General features: G+C 36.8%; 1 protein-coding gene across 2 annotated transcripts in view; it reads left to right on the top strand.

The window, feature by feature from the left end:
- Positions 1-10,714, top strand: part of TNPO1 (transportin 1) — an 86,089-nt gene extending 75,375 nt beyond the window's left edge. For both annotated transcript variants that reach the window (XM_081133765.1, XM_081133766.1), the window contains exons 21-25: positions 2,543-2,618; positions 3,491-3,590; positions 5,878-5,952; positions 6,832-6,974; positions 9,112-10,714. In XM_081133765.1, the coding sequence (XP_080989891.1) occupies positions 2,543-2,618; positions 3,491-3,590; positions 5,878-5,952; positions 6,832-6,939 (359 nt within the window). In that variant the 3' untranslated portion in view covers positions 6,940-6,974; positions 9,112-10,714. The remainder of the gene's footprint in view (positions 1-2,542; positions 2,619-3,490; positions 3,591-5,877; positions 5,953-6,831; positions 6,975-9,111) is intronic.
- The last annotated feature ends 15,621 nt before the right edge of the window (positions 10,715-26,335 follow it).

Below are 26,335 nucleotides of genomic sequence, written 5' to 3'. Positions count from 1 at the left end.
ATTTTACTTTTACATTAATTCAGAGATTAACTGGGAGCTGGGCAGTAATGATTTTCTTTTTATCTGTAAAAATATGGCAGTGTAGTAACTAATTGGTTTACAAAGGCATATATACATATATTTTCTGTTTTGTTGTATACTTTCCTGAGAATTTAGGCAGTACTTTGTGGGATTTTTATTCAGGAGGCTTGTTTCTCTTTTGCCTTTATAGAGAGCATGTTTATATTAAAGAGTACCTTCCATACTATAGAACACATTTCGGGGTATTTCCTTCCACCTTCTTTGATTTTTTCCAATAATAATAAAATTAGATATAAATTTTTCTTTCAATCAGGGACATATCTTTCTTTATATCCTAAGGTAATTCCAGTAATATATTCATAGTCAATGAAGGTCTTACCAAAATACCAGACAAAGATTTAAAATAAAGCTTTCTAAAATTGATTTCAAGGGCATTTTAATTTTATGATTTTTAATTATAGAAAGTTTATTGTGGCCTAATGTCATTAAAATTGATATGTTTATTGGTATGGAAGGAAATCTTTTAATTATGAAACAGTTATATCGCTGTTTGGCTGTATGGGTACTGTTTATATCATAAAGCGAATCAGATTTTTTTTGCTGAAATGTACAAAAATATGTAGTATGGTTATGAAATCTTGTCAGGTTTTTATCTCTTTAGAACGCAGTACCTATACATGGCATTCAGATTTGGAACACTTGCCATTATAGAATTTCTATTGAACCTAAAGAAACTTTCTATTTATTTTTAAATGTGAATGCGTAACTGCAAATAAATGTTGAGTGTAATGTATATTAAAGTTTCTTGTGGGATATCAGCTGATGAATTTTTTATAGTTCCTTTAACAAATTGGCTTTATCTATAAGATTATATTCTAAATATGATTCTACTCTAAATAAATCAAAAGGTATTGATAATGTCCTTCGAATTGCTGGATTGAATGATGTGATTAAGAAACACACTTGGCATTCACTGGATTGCTCTTAATACGAGTGGCTGCAGAAAATGTTTTCCGTATTCCTTACCCAGAAGGGGGAGATACTTACTAAGCAAAATCATTGTCAGTGTCTAGTGTCTATAGATTTTAGCAACTTAATTACCATTGTCTTAATATTTCATAAAGCCAATTCCTTAGTGTATGCAGTATTTGCTTTTTCCCCAAATTAGTATATCCTACACTGAACTTTTTCAATGGACCATCATCTGCTTTATCGCATGTTTCATTGGATTGTTCATACTTGCCTGTTTAATGAGAATGTTGCATAGTTTGTGTCTTTTGAACATAGGTTTTCTTTCTCTTGCTTCATATGAATCTGCTGGATTTTAGTATTATCTGTGTAGTTTGCTTCAAGTAATCCTTAAAACATTTTCCTTTACCCCCCACCCTTTTTTTATGGAAGGTTAACCTGTAAGTTTTTGAGAGAACACCATTAAAGCACTTCATGGTTTGTTTTCTGTTCGTATTTTTTTCCCCGTTGTGTATAAATGTATTTATATGTATGTATCTTTGAATTGCAGAATGCAGTTCTGAGTTGCACTTGTTTTAGCCCTTTTAAGTGTAAGGACTTCCTGAATTTTGATGGTGAATATATGTTTGATTAATCCCCATTTTGCATAGAATATTAGCATGTAATCAGTACAATGTTTATTTTGTGCTATGCCTTTTATAGGAAAGACAGAATATTTGTTCCTTTGGTCCACATATCACATGTCATTACAGTGGACTATCTGAGTTTCCTTTATGTCAAATATGGTATGAAATTAGTGGACTATTACCTGAATTGTTATCACGATTATAGAGTTTTTACAATGGGGTTTGACATAGCACAGCAATTTTTCAACCCATTCAGTGTGTGCCATACATCTAAAATTTGACAGTTGATTTTGGTAGCAGGCAACAGAGGGTCCACTGGTTTGTTTTGGAAATGCTAACAAACAAAAACTTTAACAAAATTTGAATTAAATTCTTAGATAATCTTCAAAGAATAGAAATCACTTATAAAAGATGTCAAGAAGTGAGAAAGAAATTTTAACTGTTTTAACTGAGAAGTGTGTTTGAATAGACAATTCAGAAATGTAATCATTCGCCTGTACTAATATTTATTGGGAAAAAACATAGATTTCATTATTAAATTCTGAGATTTCAAGTGGCTTTGAAGAATTTCTAAATCCAAATAATCGCTCATTTTTTTATTAACAGAAAGTGTAATATAGTGACACTTCATTGAGCGAGAAAAGCAATTCATCATGATTTTTGGTGTTCTCTCAATCTTTAAAGTTTTTTTAATTCCTTTTGTTTTTCCTTTTTCAAGAGTATGCCATATATGTTGCTGCCCCTTATTTTAGGGGGTGGTAATAAACAGCACTGGTGAAATCTTATGTTTATTATCATACACAAATTCTGTTGGTTTCTGTTTCTGAGTTATTTGTTGTTTTTTCTTTATTTTTTCTCCTTCCCCCTCATTTGCTCATGTCTTGGTTGGCGTTTGGTGGTGTATAACCGTGATTGCGTTACCTTAGCAATAACAATTGGTCGTCTTGGTTACGTTTGTCCTCAAGAGGTGGCCCCCATGCTACAGCAGTTTATAAGACCCTGGTGTGTATTATTCAATCTTTTTTTTTTAATTCATTTTTCTTCACTCTTTCTTTCTCTTTCTATCTCACTTTTAGATATATTTTCAGTTGGTTACAAAAATCACAATCCTTAATCATTGCCAACCATGTGACTAATCTTGTCCTATCAGGTTTGTGAGGTTTTCAGTAGCATCGTCATGTATATTTATTTTATGTTGTGGCTAACGACTAATTGATGCATGGGATAAGATTGTCACATGCTTGCTGTGTTAAAAAGCTTGATTACACATAAAAAGCATTTAAATATCCACCAGTAAAATAAAGATGCATGCAAATTCTATAAATTTAGGTTTTTGCATTGTTTCTTTTTTAGAATTAATTTGAAAACTTGGATTGCATTAAATACATATTTAAATTTGTTATGTATAAAAATCTTATTTGCTCGTTAATGTAAAAGTTAAACATCTACACCATAAATTCTAAAATAATAGTTTATATCGTGGCAGTATATCCTATGTTCTGCTTCTTTCAATTGATAATCTTTCAACTCAAGTCATTTTTAGTAGTGTTTAATGGAATACAAGTCATAATACAGTTTTTTAAATTGGTAATTTACTCTTGGCTCAAGCTCATTAATAGTTTAAATGGGAGATTAAAATCAATTTTCCATGTCATAGATGCAATCTATTAATAAGAAAATGTGAATTTCATGGCTTTTACTATTTGAGATTAGATGGGCCCACATACAGGAAGTGTGAGAAACTTAAACTTTATGAAAATTCTCTGAATATAAACTTTATACTGTGGTGCTTATTCCATTAAATACTGTCCATTAGTATTGTAATTGAACCTGTTTCTTACTTAAAGGCTAAACTCAACTCTATGATTTAATAGGTGCACCTCTCTGAGAAACATAAGGGACAATGAGGAAAAGGATTCAGCATTTCGTGGAATTTGTGCCATGATCAGTGTGAATCCCAGTGGAGTCATCCAAGTAAGACATCCACAAGAATTTGTACTTAATTTTAATGTTCTGAATAATGAAACTTTGTAGGGAGGAAATATTTTAATACTTTTATTATAAAAATATATATTACATATTTTACCAAAGATAAAATATGTAATATTTTTAAAATGTTGTATATTTCCTAATATTTTTAAATGCCTACTTTTTTGTTTCCTAAGTTTTGTGGGTTTTTTTGGTCATGAAATATAGTAGTAGCGGATTGGGAGCATACAGTTTCGTTCTTGCATTGAATTAAGCCAAAGCTTTGTTCATTCACATTTAGACCTCATTTATGTACTTTGTATATGTCTCCCATCCTTGAATATCAGTTTGTTGAGTTTGAGGTTGTCTACATTCAAGAGAGTCACCAAAAGTAGAATACTCTTTCTGTTGCTTAGAATCAAACTTTATAAACTCAGTAGTAAGTAAAATAGAATACTGCATCAGCCATTGAAACTGCTTTAATTTTGAGAGCTTATGCTTTATTTATCCTTATTTTGTTTCCTGTCTTAGTTATTATATTTAAACAGTTTTAGCATTTTTTAAAAATTATTTGGCAATAGTATCGAGCATGAGTTTGACCAGACCTCTGGATCCAACTACAGATTTGCAAGACGTGCAAAACAGAAACGTGTTGATTGAAACATATATGAAATCAACAAAAATTCAAGCTGTGGCACTCCCAGTTGAAAGTCCCAGGTTCCTCAACAGATAAATTGTAAAGAGAGAAAGTATGTGCAGGGTTTTCAAGAAAATGACCATTTACTTCCCAAGAGATGGGTGCTTTGAACATTTTTTGAGACCTTTTAATATTTTTGTCTTGTATTAATTACTGTTGTTTAATTCAGGTTTAGAAACATTATGCATTATATTACCAGCTTATAAAAATTCAGATTAATGTGGATGATGGGCATTAAAAACTTTAAAACTTAGAACTGGAAAAATCTTTTGACTCATTTCACATTTGTAAAACATTAACAACTTACTATTAAAATGAGCCATCTTTAGAGATGGTCCCTACTTTCAAAATAACCTCCTGGCATTAAGTTTCTTTTTTTTGATATTTAATAACTTTATGTTGCCTTAAGTATATTTTAGAAGTATCATATGACATCTACTGTGTTAAAAAGGAGCATTTGCCCACTGAGATTTTAGTGGGTTTTTTTCCTTTTTTGAATTAACATTTGACGTGTATATGGTCATGAATCACTACAAACCTAAGAATTGATAGAAATTTCTACTTTTAACATATGTATTTGGATATAGTTAAAAGAAAATATCTTAAATTTTTTTGTTTAAACTTTTAATCACAAATTCTAGAAGTGTGTATGTATATTTTAAGTTTTTAACATCACACTTTGATATTTGGAAGACATAATTTGAATAAAACATGAACTTTAGGTACATGGCATTTTATTTGCTTAAATACATGTTTTATACACAGACTTCATTATTAGTAAATTTTGAAATTAATGAGGTGTTCAGAATTTAATAGTAAAATTTAAAATACTTGACATGTCAGAATGTCAGCTATGTCTTGAGTGTTGTATCTTGAATTTTTTCTGTATGATAATCTATATTTTAAAATACTTTAATGAAATATTTAAAGCATATTCTTGCTGTCACCTTGTTCTTATAGTCAGAATAACCTGATTATCTTTCAGATAACTAAGCTTTAGGGGTTGTTTGTTTGTTTGTTTGTTTGTTGTTTTGGGTTGGGTTGGGTGTTATTTGTAGCTACATAATTAGTTTTTTCTAAGTTTTGGTCATTTTATTTAAGTTTCTATCTGAAGATTGGTCTTAAAATTTAGGTCTATTAATTCCTATACTTCAAATTTAAGCTTATTTGTTACATACTTTTGACCAACTTTAAATTATTTTTAGGATACTTAGAATTGTAATATTGCTGGATTTATATAATTCTTTAATCCAATAAATGAAGGTTTTGAAATTGATGCTCATTTGGTAATTTTAGTTCATTGATGATGTTTAACATTTACTAGACAGTGGTTTGGTTTTGTGTTGTAAAATAAAACATAAAAGAGCATTAAATTCCAATATAAAGTGAATGAGTAGAGGTTCATTCATGGTGGACTGATAGGGACGACCATTAAGTAATTCACTTACAATTTTTATGATCATAGTTGATTTTTTTTTTTTTTTTTTTTAGCTAGGATTCTATCTATCATGATATACATTCTGAAGTTTACATATCTTTTTTCATGTGTTTGACAAATATAATATCAATCTAAAATGTATTTCTTGCTTGTTACAGGATTTTATATTTTTTTGTGATGCTGTTGCATCATGGATTAACCCAAAAGATGATCTGAGAGACATGTTCTGTAAGGTAACTAAAAAGGCTTTATAATACACATCTTGGGATTATTACAGTCCTAGTTGGAAAGTTTAAATTACTTTTATATTTCATATGAAACTAGACTTCTGAGTCAATATTGGCAGACTATATATAACCTAAAACATTTGTTCTCAATAAAAAAGTTGGCTTGATCTTCCCTTAAGATACAGCAGTGACTGTATCAGTAGAGCATACTGCTTGAAAAAAATATTTTCAAGCAGTACCACTGATACATGTGGTCCCATTATCCCACTTAGGCAAATTAGCATAGATTTTCAAAGACGGGTGACTGAGATTTAGAGTATAATATGAACTTGAACAAAGTAAATCTAAGTGGTTTCCATGGGGATTAAACTTACATAGTTCTTTGTTTTAGTAGTCACCCCCTTTTGATTAAATCTAGTCAGTACTCAGCCATAACAAAATAAGAAATAAAATGCGTATTACACATTTGAATCACCTAATAATAAAATTAGTGACCTATATATAGTTAAAGCCAGGAACCCAAAGCTTTGTACATTTCCAACTTCAAAAAACTTAGTATGGCATAAAAATTTTATTCCTTTGGGTAAATTCTATACTTTTTTGTTTGTCTTTCATAAGTATTATGTCAGAGATTGCTTAGCATACATCTGTTACTATGCCACTTGGTAAATTTTAAACTTCTCAAAACAGTTTCGCATGTTCAGTGAGGTGCTTTTAGGCAAGACGTGGAATAGTGTAGAATCCAACAAAGTCTGAGAATTACTACTTAAAATGGATAAAATTTTAGAATAATAAAATCAGTAGTGTTTGACTTTTGAAGCTATGCAGATCTGAGTTTTTATCTTTTGTTATTGATAAATTAATGATTTTTTTTTTACTCTACAGATCCTTCACGGATTTAAAAATCAAGTTGGGGATGAAAATTGGAGGCGTTTCTCTGACCAGTTTCCGCCTCCCTTAAAAGAGCGTCTTGCAGCTTTTTATGGTGTTTAATCTCATGCACTTGAGCTGCAGTCCCATAATTAGGGGTAAGTTGTAAGAAGTTTGGGATTTTTCAGGATGAAGAAGCTCAGGACTGCAGTCTAAAACTACTGAATAGAATAGAGCTGTTTGCTTTCTGCAGAGGTTGGATAGAATAATTTCATGTTATATTGGACTTTAAATTTTAAATTACTTAAGTAGAATTTTTTATAGAGAACCATGAAGCAAGATAAAATGCATAGTTCTGCTTTCAATCCTAGATAGAAAGAAATCCAAGTTGGTATGCTAATTAGATTACTTAACATTGCTTCAACTACTGCTTTTTGCCCTGTAAGAGATCACCAGAGTAGAAATGGTTTAAAGCATGAATTTATAGTTTCCAATATATCAAGCACTTTCTATGTAGTGAGCTTTAGGGAAAACCCAAGTAGAATTGGAAGTGGTTTTGGCTCAGTAGCTAAGAATATTTAGTGTTCAGTCTTCAACATACACTTTTATTGAACACCTACCATGGGCCCAGCACTTTTTTTAAATGGGCAATGGAAGATTGTTTTCATTTGGGGTGGCAGAAGGGTAAGTCCACTTGGACTCTTGTTCCTTGAGATTTTTCTGTACTTGTTAAGTTGAACTAACAATTCTGGTCTCTTAGCCTCAGTTCCTTTATTAAGTTCTTCTGAGGGTTAAATTCTGTACTATATGTGATGCCAAAATTGGGTATATTGCCTAACACACTAAGTTGGTTCAACAAATGTTAGAAACATGGGCCAGTACAAGTACAGGGAATCAGATTATACTTCTTTAGGTTTTAGACATAAACTGAGACATATTTTACTTGTGTGTCCAGCAGTTGTATAGCAAATTGAATTGCCTTTTATGTTAGAGTTTTATTTGCCCTGGAAAGATTTCAACATTCAAGTTATCTAATTAACCAAGAAAATAGTAGAAACAGACTTGCAGTGTCTGGAATCTCTCAGTCCTTTGTGTATATTGTCCCACTGTGGTCTTGAGTCCTAATAACTGCTTCATGGCCTTAGCGTTTTGGAAAACTGCTTGATTCACTTATGTTAAATCATGAGAATGCAATAGATGAGAATGAGTTTAGCATTAAGGGCCAAAAGATTCAATCATGAGTTAAGTCTCAAGCACTTTCAGATTTAATACCTTCTGTTGTCTCTGTCATCACCAATTATGAATTGACTATGGTGACCATGTTCTAAGATGAGGTATGTAGTAATTCTCAGTTTTCTAATTAGAGATAAAAGTCAGTATCTTTTCCTGCCTTTTTTGTATTACTCTCTTTTTCAGAGGCAGAGGAAATGGGTTGCTTGTACTTCTCCACAGATGGGCTTATCGCCCTCTGTGAAGTCACATGAACCTTCATAAGTGTCCCAAGTTTGCTGTGAGTGGTTAGTAGAGTTTTGTTGTGAGAGTTCCACTGTCAGGTACTAGTTACAATTTCCCAGCAGTCTACCTTTATTTTTTTATGTCATTTTCATCATTAAAACTGCTACCATTGAAAAAGTCCTTATCAGGAAAATCAAGAGTCCTGAGAGTATAGGAAATGACTTGAGTAAAATAGGGTCGAACAAATTATTAGTTAGGAGTATAAAGAAGTCAAGTGTTAAAATTTACTTTTTGATATTCACTGAGTGTAGTGGGGACACCTGTAGTACCTCCCAAGTGAAAACATTGGACAACCAAAAATAAGTAACGCTCTTTGCATGTGTTTTTTATTGATTGGATTTTTATTTGCTTTATATTGGTAATACTGGTGAAAAGGGTGAGTTGTAATTCTCACTAAGGAAAGGGATTGACCTAAAGAAAGTAAGCCAGCTTACTATAAGAAATAACTGGTTCTCATTGTAGCTCATTACGCAAAAGGAGGTCAGGAATTAGACTGATAGCATCCTGCAAGGTGCACTTTATCTACATTTCATCTATATAAAGTGCTGCACACCTCTCAATGCATGCTTGACATCATTTTTTGTATCTGATGCAGGTGACAGTTGAGAGATATAGGAGAAGAAAGCAACATGGTTATCACTGACATGACCTTCGGCAGTTTGTCCAATTTCTTTTCTTTCTTTAGATAGAGATAGTATCATTATTTGATTAATTTTGTGGACCACTGTCTTTCAAAGAGAAACAATTGTTAAATTATGAAATTGTTTTCTTTTCTTACAGGTCCTTCAGTCTTGGAGACTATGAGGGAGCCTCTGCACCCAGGGAAAATGTTACCCTTTACAGGGGGGAAGGGTAAACCAGTAGGGAATACAGTACAATCCCAACCCTACTGGGAGGGGCGGGAGGGAGGTGTTGCCGTCACTGTATTAAGTCGATGTTGGGAAACGTTTTAACATCTGGAGCCTTTGTGGGTGGAAATCTGTCTTCAATTACAACTCCGCACTGGATGTGAAGAAGCAAAAAAAAAAACCTATTCTGTCTACTCACAAAACAGTACATTCTGGAATATTGTGGGGAATTGTACCAAAACAAGAACCATATAAATGATGCATAGGGATAAAAGAGAGGAAAATTTCTATAGCGCACAATAAAGGAAACCTAAGAATGGGGGTTACAAACAGTAAAGAAGCTTTTTTATTATTATTTAAAGGTTTTTATAAATTGTCCCACGCGATGGGGCCTTGTTTTTGCATGCTGATAAAGAACTACACAAATGAAGCTAATAGACGTAAAGTCAGCTTGCCGACCCATAGTAGAAGCAGGTTCTTGGAAGTTACAATTTAAGGTACCCCCAAAAAAGTTGGAAATAAAAAAATCTAATTTAAACAATGAAGCACCCTGTGAAATGCCAAATGAGTCACTCCTTTTACCTTTGTGGGGTGGGCAGGGAGGGAGGAATAAATGGGGTTGGACATATCAAACTAAAGGTTGAACTCTTGAGTTTGCATTAAAACATTAATGTAGTGGATATAATTTGATGGTTGTACTTCATTAGATTTAATTTCTAGGCCAAGACGTTAATTTTAAAGTGCAGTTTAAGGTTCAGGCATGCATTCTGGCTCATAGTGATCGAAAGTAAGTTAGTGGGAAAGTAAGTAGCATGCTTGCATCGCGTAGAGTGGGATTGGCATTCATTTACCTCTGTTGCGCCAGTTTGTGTTGCAGTTTACCAATTCAATATAGCCCTGCATTTAAAATTCCTGTTTAAGATTTGTGGGTTTTATTTTTATTAAGAATATAGATATATAAAGTACTGTAGTTTACAGCTAGGCCTTGAGATATCTTTTTAGGATCTGTTAGGAATAGATTGATATTGTACTGTGTGTAACCTGCACAATGTGGAAAGCTGATATACCTGTGCAAAACCTTTGCCTCTGTGCTGTCAGTGTGGTGTGCTTTCTGCATGGTTATATACTACTAGTGATTTTATCAAATTTCTAAAACTTAAATTACATGGTAAAAGATCTTTAAGAGGCTGCATAAATGTTAGTTGGCACATAAAGACAATTGTAGAAGTTGAAGACATGATTGCTATATTTCAATGTTTATTCCCACTCAACATATTGCCTTCTAAGCTTTTTTTGTTCAAAGCATGATCTTAAAGATGTGTTTAAGTTAATGGATGTAATGCAGGGTTCCTACACTGTATTGGCGCATGTTGGTGGCCCTCTGTGCCCTAGATATACGCACACAGGGTGCAAGTAAAAAGCTACAGAGTGAAAGTTGATTTGGATCCTCCTCATTTCATTTGTTTAGCTTTTCTGTTATTTTTCTCTACTTACATGTATTCCTGTGAATAAATCCTTGTTAAGTTAACCCTTTACTTTTCCTTCCATGTGTATTTTCTTATATACTGTGAATGTGAAATCCTAACTGGTACACTTGATCTTGTCTCCATATAAGTGCAAGTCTTTATTAATTTGGATTGCCTGAACAGTGTATCCCATGATGATGAAGGAAAATGGAGAGATTTTTCTTTTTAACTCTGCTGGTCAGAGATGAAGCCACACCTTTCCATTTTTCAATGCTGCATATTTAATCTGCAACAAAAATGTTAAGCCATAACAACCTTTTTATATTTTAGTTTGTCACCTTTGCATTGCAGAATAAATACTGAATAACCATTTTTGTAAGCAGTTGCTCCTCTTTGCATGGTTCTCTGTTCTTCTGAAGGTGTCGAATGATACAGCCATCGCACTGAAGTTTGAGCTGTATGTGTGTGGATTTATAAATACCGTTTTAAAAAATTTCAAATGCATGGTAGCATGCAGAAAGGTTTCTGTTTGTGTGTGTGTGTGTGTGTGTGTGTGTGTATGTATTTTTTTTAACATGTTCTTTCACCTTCTTTCCTGTACTTTGGCTTTGCAAATTTCAGTCTGTAGAGCCTGAAATTAAATGATACTTTCTTATCCAAAATTTTTTTTAATTATAAGTTGGATCCAAAGGGTATGTAGCATTTCTCTCTTTCTAGTACTATTGCTTCACTGGGAGCTCAAAATTTGCTTTCTAGTTAGTCTTTAAACCTGAGTGGGTAGCTATTTCATCCTCAAATTCTAGTGATGTTCTCTAGGGGTGTTTTTTTGTTTTTTTAATACTTTTCAGAATTTAATATGGGAGATATTTTAATATTGTAGAATAGGTAATATTTTAAATTGAAGGAAAATGGCAAAATTCTTCTAAACACTTTAAAACAAACAAAAACAGCCTTCAATAAAGTTATTCAGACCTGTGATTCTTTGTTGACTAAAAAAAGCAATATTGTCACCTTTTAGATTAAAAATTGGTTTTCAATTAGGCAGATGGGTCACATAAGATTATGCTCATTTGGTAATCACTTAACCTGTTTTTAAATTAAAAGGAAATTTAATTTAAAAATAGAAAATAACACTTAGCTAAATATAACTGGCATCCTGAGATTGGGTTGGGGTTTTTTTTTTTATTCCCCCCTCCTCCCCTTGAGGTATTGTTTTCCTGATTTATATTTCAGACACTTAGTATAGCATAAGAATTTGCAGAAGCCATTTACGTTCTTTTGAGGTAAGCTCTGACTTAGCATCTATTGTTCTGATAAAACTTAATACATCATGGGATATATATATATACACGCAACTTAATTCTTGTGGTATAGTCTTAATAGTTTTGAATGTTGACTGGATGTCTCTGAAATTGTGAGTTTGTCTTTGTTACATTCCAGTGTTTCTGCCTCTTGGCATGCTTAAAGCACGGCTTACTTCATCCGCTCCTTACACACTAAAGTGCTGTTGGTGTGCTCAACTACAGACATAGCCGCTGCTACGTGATGTAGATTTTCTACTTGAATATTTTTATGTTGTAGGAACCTCAGGAGGTCAGTGTTTACTGTTTTATATATGCCTTCTTTTTCCTGTTTGAGCTTCTCTCTTTTGAAGGATTCTAACAGAACAAAAGCTGCTGATCAACCTAAGTTGGAAACAGAAAGTGTATTTAATATAATTTAAATGCAAGTTTAGCAGTTCCATTTTTTTAGTCCATTAGTAAGTAAACTTAGTGCCACAGATACTCATTTATTCAGGAAAGAATTTTGCTTTTTGTATTGTCTAATCTCTTTAATAACTTCATACTATGTTTTAAAAAATCACTTTTTTATATTTTTTGGTTGATTATTTCCCAAATAATCAACATGTAAATAATCTTTAAGAGCCAGTTCTGATGCTTTACATTATTGCTACTTGATTTTGTGACGCAAGTTAGATTTCAGAAGAATAGATTTTAAAACACTTAACCAAGCCATTACATCTTTAAAAACAAAATAAGTAGCATACATTTTGTAATTAACATATTGATAAACACTGTGATTTTTTGTTAAGACTTTTTCATTGATCTGAATCGCTTAAATTACATATATTGTATAATAGTACCAGATGTATATTTTAAAATAATTTCAACTGACTTTCCTCTATTGAAATGCTTTGTCTACTCAGTTACAAAATATTCAGATACAAGTTTTATCTCAGGTGAATACTCTTGTATCCTGTTTGCTTTGGTGACATGCTTACAAAGGGTCATACTTAAAGTCTTTGTTTTTTAGTGTACTTCATGAAGAATCTTCCATTTAGTCTGTCTCCCCATCCCCCTAGCAGACTCGGGTGGTATAATCCCTCCTGGCAGGCTTGCGTGTAGGTTCACCTGGAAGGTGACTTTAACTTGGCCCTTTTCTTCAAACCCTCAAGACAGGAAAGGGAAAATCTTCCCACCCTGTGTTAAATTATCCTGCATAACTGAAATGCCAGAGTTTAATTGTCTTTAAACCCTTTAGTTTAAATTTAACAAATACTTTGCCATAAAGAAAAGAAGTGTGTGTTTGTATTTGTGGGGGTTTTTTTGCTTTATATAATTTATATTATTCATATTGAATGTATTAACAGATAACGGTGCAAATCATTCTTCCCAAGAGAGGAGTGTGTCGTGCGTAACTGCAATTTAAACCCTTCCTTTAGTCGTTCCTTAAAATACGCACAGCTTTGCTTGAATTGTTTTTTGCAAATAATACAAGGGGGAAACATTAACTTGCTACTGGTATTATCAAAGTGTAGGCATTGAAATCTTTAAGAAAGCTGGTCTTCAGATTGTTAAAGGCCTGACATAATCTAGATGAAAAATCTAATCAGTAAAGAACTGGGTGACAGCATTATCTAGTAGTAATACCATACAAGAACATTGTATGCCTACTTAATACCTTTCATACTGTATTAAATACAGAGATATTTCTAATGCCTCTTAAAAATTAAATTTTGCGTAAGAATTTCATTCACTTGTACACTCTCCAGGTGACTTGTGACTAATTTTTTTCAGTCTTATTTAGATCTTTCCCCATTGGTATTATATAGAGAGAGTTCTTTATCTTTATGCCTAATTATACATATTAATTTTATGGTATGCCTTTAAATTATAGCAACTGTTTATTGTGATTTGTATCCCAGAATGTATTTTTTTAATGTATGCATGATTTTGAGGGAAGTTAAATGATTTTTTCACCTCTTGTACATTTTAAAATCAAACCAAATCAATTTGCCAAGCATTATATTGCTAATTAGGAAAATATTGTTTTCCCTTTTTTAGAGTATTTGTTTATCATAGAATCCCCTTATACTATGGCTTGGTATTATGCATAATTAGCTATTTTGCAAGTCTAATTACCTTCTATAACATGGTTAGCCTAAAAGGCAATGTTGGTCCCCTCCTACTACCAGCGTCATAAAGGGGTTCCTCTGTACTTCCACCATAGTACTTCATTACTCATCCTCTGTGGATATATAACAAAATTAAGATTGGATGATTTTTTTATGGAGATAATTAGACAATACTGTATAATTTTACTTAATAGATTATCTGTGAGAAGAGATGTTTAAACGTGATTAATGACTTCATATTATAAAAAACAGTTTTACACTTAATATTCATGTTAATATTGGGTGCAATAATTTAGTAGTTTTAGCTTTAGTTATAAATAACTGGATCTTTCTGCTGACAACTTAGGTTGTATGAGTTATGCTTAAAAGCTTTAAATCTGATGTTTCCTGTACCTGCCACACTATGTTAGAATGTGTCCTTCAAACATATCCTCCTGCAACTTCTCAAACTGTACTAAATTGATATTTCTTGAAGTCTAACTCTGTGCTAACAGATCTTCATTTTAAATAGAATACGGTTTTAATTTTTGATAAGCTGCTGAATTTTAAAGAGAGTTTTTTGGGGCCACCAAATATTTTGGATCATGCAGAGAATATATATTGTACTGTAGTAATTTTGTATTTACATTTGTATGATGTGACATAATAGATGTGAATGTTAATCACTGCTTGACTATGTTAATAAAGTTGTTTAACTATAGATGTTTCACTCTGATTTTTAATGAAGGAAATGAGTTTTCTCTCCCTTCCCCCATTTTAGATCCAGATAGGTCTTGATATGTTGTTCTTGTTGGGGGGGAGGGGGGTAAGGTTTTTTCCTCTTAGTTTACACATTGGTGCACTCTTGTTTTTTAAATGGAATATTTTCTTATCTGTATAGTGTAGTTGACTATTTCTCCCACATTTTAATTTAACTCCTATTGATAGATGTCTGACTTTACTGGCTTTTGGTGGGAGAGGAGGGAAAGATAGTGCTCTACAAAAAGAACTACAAGGTGAAGTGAATGAAGCATCCTAAGGGTAGACTGCATGGGTGCATATGAATGTGTCCTGTTAAGGCTTGGCTGTCCTTCAAAAAATTAAGACTTAGAACTTTGGAAACTAATATTCATAAAAGTACTTTTCTCTTCCGACAGTAATCCATTATAATAGTTGTATCGTACTAATTCAATGTGTAGTTGTATTTCAGGGGAAATGTGTGCATAACTAAAGAGTAGTCTGGGTTTTTGAGATTTACATTTTCCAACAAGGAAAGGATCTGAGATTACATCAGTTTAACCCATGAAATTTTAAGGGAAATGGGGTTGGAATTTTTTCCCTTTGTTGCCTGTTCATGAACATATTTGAGATAGCTCAGTTGTGTTGGGGGTAGTGTTGAAACTTGAGTATCATGTTCTAAAACACATCTTCAAGAGTTTAACACTCCAGAATTTAGGCCCTTGGGCTGTGGGAGAAGATAATCAAACACAGCCTAATAATTACTCAGGATTTTGATTTGCTGCTGTAATACTCCTAGATTATGTGGAAGCTAAAAATCTTTTGTAAGTCTTTAATATTTTAGTTCAAGTACAAACTTTAAGTTGTTTTTACTTTATATTATACCTGTTTTTGAACTGACAGGCATTTCAGTCTTGAAATGAGTTCATGAACCTGACTCCAGTAATTTACATTACACATAATGCTTTAGGAATGCTTGGAAAAGTAGCATTTGAACTACACAGTTCTGAGCTTGGAGTTCCTCATAACTATAAAGTTGGATATAGAAACTGCTCAAGCTGTGACTATCTTATTGTAATACTTAATCTCAGTCTTCTGTTAACTTGATGTAAAAGAATCTCCTGAGACATCCACATAGATCAGTGTTCATTCAGTTCAAAACAAATTGGAAGTTACAATTTAGAAACTAAACACGGTTTCTAAACCATTGGCAAAAGTGATATAGTAAGTACTGTTATACTAAGAACCTTTAGATTTTTGTGCCACTCATGAATGAAATTCACTTCTATGCATATAATACTTTTGATCCAACTATTTAAATTTTATCCGAAAGTATTCCTTTTCAAGCTTATGTTGGTTTTTGAAGAACTTCATTAAGCAATTTAAGATAAATGAACTATTTTTAGTGAATTTGTACATTTTATTGTTAACTTAGATGTTAATAAGTAAAAATTGACATAGTAGAGACACCACAGTCTATGAACCGTTTACACAACCATCTTACTGTTGGACATTCACAGTTATTTCTCCAGAACATATTCACCAATGGTATACCTGATAAGGGGTTAATATCCTAAATTAAAAAGAATATAACACCAAAAAAGTCCAGTTGAGAAAGGGGCAAAGAATCTTAGTTGACACTCCTCCAAAGAGGACATTCAGATGGCCAATAGACATGAAAAGATGCTCAACATCACTATCAGAGAGTTGCGAATTAAAACTACAGTGGCCCTAGCCAGTTTGGTTCAGTGGTTAGAACATTGGCCCCTGGACTGAAGGGTCTTTTAGATTCCGGTCAAGAGCACGTACCATTGCAGGCTTGATTGCTCACCCTGTTGGGGGGTGTGAGGGAGGCAACCAATCGATATGTCTCTCACATTGATGTGTCTCCCACTCTGAAAAGCAATGGAAAAAATATCCTTGGGTGGGGATTTAAAAAAAAAAAACAAAACCCACAATGAGATAGCACCTCACACCTCAGAATGGCTATCATCAATAAATCCAAGTGTTGGTGAGGGTGTAGAGAAAAGGAACTCCTGTGCACTGCTGGTGGGAATGCAGACTGGTGCAGCCACTGTAGAAAGTAGTATGGAGTTATCTCAAAAACTTAAAAATGGAACTGCCTTCTGACCCAGTGATCCCCCTTACGCGAATAATATCCAAAGAAACCTGAAGCACTTAATTCGAAAAAATACAGGGGTGGGCAAAAGTACGTTTACAGTTGTAATACAAATGAATAATACAATAATTAATACAAGAATGAACTTCATGTACTCAAAATTTTAAACCTTTTTTCTCCTTTTTAAAATCATTCTTATTTTTTAATTACAGTTGACTTTATTACATGAGTTTCAAGTATACACCCCAGTGATTGGACATTATATAATGTACTAAGTGACCATCCTAATAAATCCCACACCCATTGGGCACCACACATAGCTACCAGAACATCACTAACCACATCCCCTGTGCTGTACTTTATATCCCATGACTATTCTGTAACAACCAATTTGTCCTTAATCCCTTCACCTTTTTCACCCATCCCCACCACTCCCCTCCTATGAGGCAGCCTTCAGAATGTTCTCTCACCTGTGAGTCTCTTCTTGTTCATTTTGTTTTGGAGGGGGATTCAATTGTTGATTGGTATGTATTGCCGTTTTATTCATACTTTATATCTTTTTTTTTTTCTTCTTAAAGAAGACCGTTTAACATTTCATGTGATACTGGTTTGGTGGTGATGAACTCCTTAAGTTTTTTTCTTGCCTGGGATTCTAAATGACAGCTTTGCTGGGTAGAGTAATCTTGGTTGTGGGTCCTTGCTCTTCATCACTTTGAATATTTCTTGCCACTCCCTTCTGGCCTGCAAGGTCTCTGTTGAGAAGTCAGCTGACAGTCTTATAGGATCTCCCTTGCTTTTCTCTTGCTGTTTTTAAGGTTCTCTTTGTCTTTAACCTTTAGCATTTTAATTATGATGTGTCTTGCTGTGGGCCTCTTTGGGTTCCTCTCATTTGGGACTCTCTCTGCTTCCTAGACTTGTAAGTCTATTTCTTTCATCAGATTAGGGAAGTTTTCATTTTTTCAAATAGGTTTTCAATTTCTTGTTCTCTCCTCCTGTTATCCCCATGATGTGAATGTTGGTGTGCTTGAAGTAGTCACAGAGGCTCCTTACACTATTCATTTTTTTGGAATTCTTTTTCTTTCTGTTCTGATTGGGTGTTTTTTGCTTCCTCATATTCCAGTCACTGGTTTGATCCTCAGCTTCATCTCCACTGTTGATTCCTGTAAATTACTCGTCATCTCAGTGTAGCCTTCATTTTTGACTGGTCCTTTTTTGTGATGTTGAGGTTCTCCCTAAGCTCATGGAGCATCCTTATAACCACTGTGTTGAACTCTGCATCTAGGAGATTGCTTGTTTCCATTGTTTAGTAATTTTTGTGGAGTTTTATTCTTTTCTTTCATTTGGGCCATGTTTCTTTTTCTCCTCATTTTGGCAGCCTCCCTGTGTGTGTTTCTGTGTATTAGGCAGAGCAGCTACATCTCCCAGGCTTTGTGGAGTGCCCTAATGTAGTAGCTCTTTCATAGGGACCAGCGGCACAGCCTCCCTGATCACCTAAGCTGGGCACTCGAGGTGCCCCCCCCCCCGCCACATGGCCTGTGTACACCCTCCTCTTATAGTTGAGCCTTGGTTGCTGTTGGCACAACAATGGGAGGGATTTACCCCCAGGCTGATCAGCTGCAAGGACTGGCTGCAACCACCAACCTTCAAGCACTGTGATGGATCACCTGTTCAGGGACCCACCCCACAGGGCAAGATTTAGGTCAGTGGGGCTCTAGTGCCCGCTGAGTCTGCCCTTGAGTGTCACTTGTGGAGGTAGTTGGATGGTGATGCTTTGATGTGGTCTGAAGCTGTCCTCGGGTGTGCTGGCTCAGTGGCCTCCCTAGAGGTGCAGGCTAGCATCAGCCTCTGCCTTTTTTCTGCCCAGAGCCACCCAGCATGAGCTACAAAGCAATCTGCAGGTGGCTGCTACTTGTGCTGGGCTTGGAGATGCCCAGGCGAGGCCAAGCTGTGAACCAATGCTGGCTGCTGCTAATACCTGGCCTGGGACCACTTAGCAAGAGGTACGGGGTACACCGAGGTCAGATGAAGCTTGTTTGAAAGATTTTAGGACAATACGAAGCATGAGCTAGACAGGCCATTGGTTTGGAAACACCACTTGAAACAGCTTGGATGGGCCTGAAAGTTGGGTTGGGCAGGGCCTCAGGGAATCACCAGGGCAGGGCAAAGTGTGAGCCAGGTTGATGGAGTTTCAGATACTGCGCCTGCCTGCCAGGCCTTAAGGCTCTGTGGGAGTGGGGGATGGGGAAGGGGCGTGTTTCAGAAAGGGAACAATGATCTCTGCCAGCACTTCATCTAGCAGAAAGCTTCCCCTCCAGTTCTCGGCCTGATGCCAGACAATTCAGTTCCTCCCGTGTGTCTGTCTGTGGTACCTTTCAAGCTGAGTGAATTTGGGTAAGTCAGCATGCAGGCCCTTTAACAGGAACTGCCTGGGACTCCAGAAGCCTTCCGTTTCCCTCAGCCTCAATCCCTGCTGGTTTTTACAGGCAGAAGTTATGGGGGCTTTTCCTGGCACTGGAACCCTGGGCTGTGGGGCCTGGTGTGGGGCTGAGGTCCCTCGCTCCTCGGAGAGGACCTCTGCAGCCAACATACTGTTACAGAACAGTAAGGAGCTAGGAAAATTCCAGGTCAAGTGGAACAGGGAAACTAAGATAATAGTTAAACAGCAGTTTGCAGCCACCTAATTAATACAATCTTCCATAAACCGAGGATTCTTCAGAGCAAATGGTTTGCATTTCTCCTCCCCAGCCAGAGGATAAATAGCTTAAATTACCCTACTCAGGGAGACATAACAAGTCCAATTATCACCATTTGTCAACCACACCCAAGGACGGACAAATTAAGGGAGTAAATCTCATTTTGGTACATCAGCATAAAGCAGATGAATATTCTGTTGATCCGCCCTAAGACCTTCCCTAAATGCCCAACCTTCAAAAACCCTGAAAATAAAGGTCGCAATGTGCCCTCCTTCCAGGGAGCACCCCTGTACCATTCCCTTCACCCTCTTCTTCCCCCAACTGGCACATATCCCCTAACCGCTAAAGGACCCCATGAGACTTGCAACCTGGGGAGCAGTGGGCAGAGGCAGCTCCTCCCAGGCTAACCCCCTGAACCTGTCTCCAAGGCCCCTTTTCTCTGACTTCCCGGTGAGCCAACGCAGCCCAACCTGGGCTCCCCCGTTGCATCTTCTATGCCCTTCCTTGTTTCACTGTCCCAAGTATGTTTTTGCTGCGGCCAATAAGTTCCTGCTTTTCTGCACTTTGTCTCTTGATTGAAATCTTTCCTTCAAGAAGAACCAAGATCTCGCCTTGCCTGTGGGTAACAATATCCCTCCCGACTTTTATCCGCCACACGTGGGTGTGGGATCAGCCGGTTCCTTGTCTCTGCCCCTCCTACCAGTCTTGATGTGGCTGCTGCTTTAATTGCCTAGTTGTAGGACTTCCGTTCAGCCAGATTACAGGCAGTTCTGAGCGATGGTGGCTTTGTAGTTTAGCTGTAATTTTGATGTGGTTGTAGAAGGAGGTGAGTACTGTCCGTCAGTACTTTACCTACGCCATCATCTTGCCTGGAAGGCTGTAAACCGACTTTTGTCCATCCCTGTATATGCACCCCTATGGTCATTGCAGTGTCATTTACGATGACCAAGATTTGGAAGCAGCCCAAGTGCCCATCATAGGTGGGTGGATAAAAAAAGCTGTGGTGCCCTAGCTGGTTTGGCTCTGGTTAGAGCACTGGCCCACTGACTGAAGGGGTCCGTGTTCGATTCCAGATAAGGGTACATACCTTGGTTTGCAGGCTCCATCCCCCAGACACATGCAGGAAGCAATCAATCGATGTGTCTCTCTCATGTCTCTGTCTCTTTCCCACTCTCTGAAAAGGAATGGAAAATATATCTTCCAGTGAGGATTTAAAAAAGAAAAAAAAAAAAAAAACACAAAAAATCTGTGGTACATTTACACAATGGAATACTACTACACTATAAAAAAAAAAAAAAAACCCACAAAAAAACTTACCCTTTGTGACAACGTGGATGGACCCTGGAGAGCATTATGCTAAGTGAAGTAGGCCAGTCAGAGAAAGACAAGTACCATATGATCTCACTCATATGTGGAATCTAACGAACAAAATAAACTAAGAAACAAAATAGAAACAGACTCAGAGACAGAGAACAGACTGGCAGCTGTCAGGGGAGGGGGGTTGGAGGGCTGAGTGAAAAAGGTGGAAGCATTAAGGAAAAAAACAAACCCTCAGACACAGCCCACAGTGTGGTGGTCGCCAGAGGGGAAGGGAGGTGGAGGGAAGCAGAAGAGGGTAAAGCGGGAAGTAAATGGTGGTGGAGGGAGACTTGACTTGGGTTGGTGAACACACAGTACAATATCCAGAAGGTGTGTTACGGAACTGTACACCTGAAACTGATATAATTTTATTAAACAATGGCATCCCAATAAGTTCAATTTTTAAAAAGTTATTTCTCAAGTTTCACTCTTAGAAATAAAGTTGTGATGAATGTCCCTATGCTTAAGTGTTTGCATACGCCTGCAGTGACTCCTGAGTGGAATTGCCACTAAGAAATTAGTACTTTCAGGTAAAGTACTAATTTTCATACCTAGCAGCAACACCAATGTGTGTTATCATGTGTCCTGCAAATTGTGCGTTGATAGCATGATTTTCTAACTTTATATTTAGGAAATTTAATATGTAGAACCTATGTTTCCATATCACATATTTAACAATGATCTGAGTCTTGCCCTGGTCTCTTGGAGCTTTCGTTCTGGTGTAGGAAGGCAAATGAGTAACAGTGTGTGACATGGCGGATAGCGCCAGTGAGAGAAAGCAGATGGAAGGTGGGGATGGTGGGGGAGACTTGCTATTTTAAATGGGGGGAGAGGAGAGAGAGGAGGGTGTGAAGGGTGTCTTTTGAGCAAAAACATGGAGTGAGTCTTTGGAGGCCAAGTATTTCAGGTAAAGGAAACAATAAGAACAAATGCCCCGAGACAGTAATGTCTCCTGTGTGTCGCATGCAGATGAGAGGGATGTAGCCTGAGGAGGGGGATCGAGGGAGAAGAGTAGTAGACAAGGTCCAGAGGTAACCGAAGATCCGATGGTGTAGGTCAGTTTTGCGCTTGAGTGAAGTAAGGGACCGTTGTAGGGTTACTGGGGATATTTTAAAGGAGGGATTCGCCAACACACAGGAAATGGGCTGTGAGGGAAGAAATAAGGGCGGCCCTTAAGGCTTTTGGTCTAACCTGAGCGGCTGGGAGAATGGAAATGTCACCTGGAATAAGAAAAAGATGTCATTTGGTTTGAGACATCCATGTGAAGAAGCAGGCAGTCGTAGTTTAGGGAAAACTAGAGGTGTTTAAACGGGGCTTCCAAACCATTAGACTGAGGACATCATCGGAGGACGGGGCTCGGGGGGAATGAAAGTGCAAGGCCTGGGACCTGGAACACTCCAACACCGACATCTTAATCGAGTAAAGAAAACTGGGAGAGCCCTGGCCGGGGTGCTCCGTGCTTAGAGCATCGGCCTGTGGACTGAAGGGTCCCGGGTTCCATTCCGGCCAAGGGCACGTACCTCGGTTAGAGGCTCCACCCCTAGCCCTGGTTGGGGTGTGTGCAGGAGGCAACCAATTGATGTTTCTCTCAGTCTCTCTGAAAAGTAACAAGAAAAAATATCCTCAGGTGAGGGTTAAAAAAAGAAAAAACCTAGAGGAGCATGGTGTTCTCATGTGTAGAACAAAGAAGGCCTGAGAATTTGCTTTCTTAGCAACATGGAAGTCCTTGATTTTGGCAGACTTTTTTTTAATGGCTATATAAGAAGCATAATGAGAGCTGGATCTCCCTCCAAGGGTTGAGAGACCATAGGCTTCCTTTTCTTCGAGGCCAACATAAGTTGCTTTGTTTTCTAAAAACAGAGTTCAAGAAATATGGAAGCTCTTGAAGACTGAACAGGCCAAAGTGGCCTGAGATAGATACTTCCTCAAATGATTATCAGCTTGTGGTGTTTAACTTTATAATTAAAAACATATCCCAAAAAGATCAGCATCAGGTTTTTGTTTGTTACTAGACCCAATTATTTTATAGCTTGAAATACAAAGTTCATATGAAAAAGTAAAAGAAGCCATAAAAATTGTGGAAAAGTAGCCATGAGGGTGGAATAATACCAATCTGATTTATTATTATTATTATTATTATTATTATTATTATTATTATGGCTGCAGGAATTAAAACTACTGATTCATGCCCTAGCCGGTTTGGCTCTGTGGTTAGAGCGTCGGCCCGCGGACTGAAGGGTCTTGGGTTCAATTCCACCCAAGGACACCTGCCTCCATTGCAGGCTCGATCCCCAGCCCCGGTTGAGGCATGAGGGAGGCAACCAATCGATGCTTCTCTCTCTGTCTCTCTCTCTTCCACTCTCTCTGACAAGCAATGAAAAAAAAAACACCAAAAATCAAACTACTGATTCATGAAGAGGCAGCTCAAAAGAACTAAGTCTGGAAACATCTAAATACACATGAAATTAGTTCAACAGGTCCTCAAATAACATTTTGTTCAACATTTCGTTAGAACATCACTGAGATGCCTTAGGAACTAAACTCTTGTTTATATCAGTTAGCCTGTGGTTCAATCGGTTTCATTATTACTCGCTCATTCCCTAAGTACTTAACCTATAGGACAGCCACAAACAAACGAAAACGAAAAGATGCTACGTATCTCCACATTCACTAACTTCACAAAAATTGGGAATACCAATTGTTACTAAGGATGCACCAAAGAGGAACAGAAACTCTTAAAATGCTGACTCAGTACAACTACTTTAGAAACCATTTTGCCATCCCTGAGTCAATTTGAACATCTGTGTTTATGCTAAGACTCAGCAGTTCTCCTAGGCATATACCTTAGAGTAACTCCTTATATTTGCCAGAAAACATAGGAATCTTCATATCAGCATTGTAACAGCAAAAAATAAAATGTCCCACAGTATAGATGAATTTTTAAAATAGCACTAAGAAAAGAAGCCAGTTTCAGATACCTACAGAGAAGCCAGTCACATAAATTCAAAAACAGACAAAATTTAAAAACAGGGAATCATAAGTGTAATACAGAATGAAAAGCGTTGCATCTTGGAAGGAGAGTGGAGGATACAATTATGAAAAGTCCGGGTACATTTACTGTGGGTACATTTTACTGTTTTTAAGTGGTACAAAAATACACTCGTATATTTTACACATAGCTTTGTAGCACCAGAGACCTATCTGGCAACCATATACAGGCTATACCAACCTCCCTTTATTTTATTATTTTAGCAAGTCCATCTTTTAATAAAATCAGGCCTGAATTAAAAAAACAGGCAAGTTTACGGTTACACTTCAGATGTGTTCATTCAAGCTCATTTTAATTCAGTGTACTTAGGAACTAAAGATCCATGAGAGCTTTCGTTATTAAACTTCTGAGGTATTTGAATACTTTTTACAAAGCCAGGTAATATACTATATTCACCCTTCTGGCATCTTTGCTGGTAAACTTCTCTAAGTAATTTATTTTTACATTTTCACTTTGAAGGCACCCCCCCCAAATATATTTAATATGTCTTCTTAACACTTATTTCCTTATCACAACTGAGACTTTCGAAAATGTAACTTGTATTCAAAGGCCCCACTTTTCATATGTAAAAAGGAAGGAATTGATGGTGACTAAGCCTTCCTTCCATGTACACTAGGATTTTACAAACATTTCTGTTTCTGTTAAGCCTCATGCTTTTTGTCAATTGTAGGCATACACATTTTAAGATCCTTAGAACTTAGTTTTCTTGAGAGCCCCTTATGACTAGCTTAAACTATACTCAGTGGTGTACAAGTCAAAATATTTCCACCAGATGGTGCTATTTACCTAGCTTAACCCTGGAATACGGGTATCAGTATTTTTTAGGAACTTAAGGCACGTGTATAAAGAGCAGATTTCCACTCCTTAAGCTCAACTCAGTTAACATGACATTTTACATGAAGAAAATCTTGAAAACGTTTTTCTTTAGAGCAATTTTCAAATTTCAGTGCCATTCTCCCTTAGAACACAGGGGATCTTCAAGATGCTTCCTTAAGTGCAAGTGCAGAGTTTGTGATTTAGACGTCTCAAACTTCGACATGCACACGTGCCACCTGACAATCTTGTTAAAATGCAGATCCTGAGTCAGTCAGTCCGGCGGGGCACTGGTTTGTCGTCCACTGATTGATGTGCTCATTGGTTGACTCTGGTGTGTGCCCTGACCCGAGATCAACCCCAGCCTCGGCGTGGCGGATAGGACACACGCTAACCGACTGCGCTACCCAGCCAGGGCCCCTGGGTTATGGTCTCATACTGTCTGCCCTGTTGCTCAGACAGTTCCAGCTTTGACGCTGGGAACACTCTCAGTTTGGTTTCTGTGTACTTCTGACATGCCCCATCCTTTTTTATTTTTCATTTTAGCACTTCCTGACTTTCTGTCATTAAGTGGTGCTCCAGGCTCATGCGTTTCCTGCCCCATCCCTGGAATCAGCTGTTTCTCTAAGGAGCCCTGGTTCCATTTTTTGGAGAATGGCACTTCAAAACCAAGATCTGGGCGCTGGGTACCCCAGCTGCTACTGGGGTGTCTCCCGCTCTGCATCCTTTTGATGCACAGAGCGCGGAAATAAATGTCTGAATACTAGCCCGTGTTTACCCATATAATCATATTTACATCTGTATACGTATATAAAAGCACCGAAGTTGGCGAGTTCAGATTGCTCTCTTGCTCTAATCTAACCTAGTCTCCCCTTCTGCCCCTGCCTTGCTTATTTTTAACTTCTTTCTCAAAGTAATAAACCAGCTCCAATTATTTTCCATGTATTGACTTGTCTGTTCAACCCTTGTAGACACGCAGTTTCAGAGTTACTAACCCACGCCCTCTGAGACACTAACCGACGAGTACAGTGTTTACCAACAGTTCCTTTTGTCTTCTGCCTTACGAACCCCGTCAAACATTTTACAGAGGTCCTTAGGTCGGCTCTTTTTTTGCCACCCCCTTTGGGGAGGTTGTCACACACTTGGGAGACAGAGTCACTTGTCTCCATCTGCACTTCATACTTTGATCCCCACCTCCCCAGCCTCCCTGGTTCGTTTTTTTAAAGCCTGCATACAAGTTCTCTGGGTTTTGACAGATGTAACAAATCATTTCTCGACCATCCCAGATCCACACAAAGCAGTTCCATCACCCTGAGCAAGTTTTCCACGGAGCCCCTTCGTAGGCAGCTGCTCTCCCGTCCTCCAGCCTGTGCCAGGCGCGGACCTGTTTCCATCCCTGTTTTGCCTTTTCGATGCCATGTAGCTGGAATCATAGAGCCTCTGAGCCTGGCCTCCTTCGCGGAGCGAAATGCTTTTAAGGCTCATTCATACCAATGCATCCACGGCTCGTTCCTTTTTATCGCTA

The sequence above is a fragment of the Miniopterus schreibersii genome (assembly GCF_964146895.1).
Source record: "Miniopterus schreibersii genome assembly, chromosome: 3".
Taxonomy (NCBI): domain Eukaryota; kingdom Metazoa; phylum Chordata; class Mammalia; order Chiroptera; family Miniopteridae; genus Miniopterus; species Miniopterus schreibersii.
The sequence above is the reverse complement of the archived record's forward strand: the minus strand, read 5'-3'. Positions and strand labels throughout refer to the sequence as shown.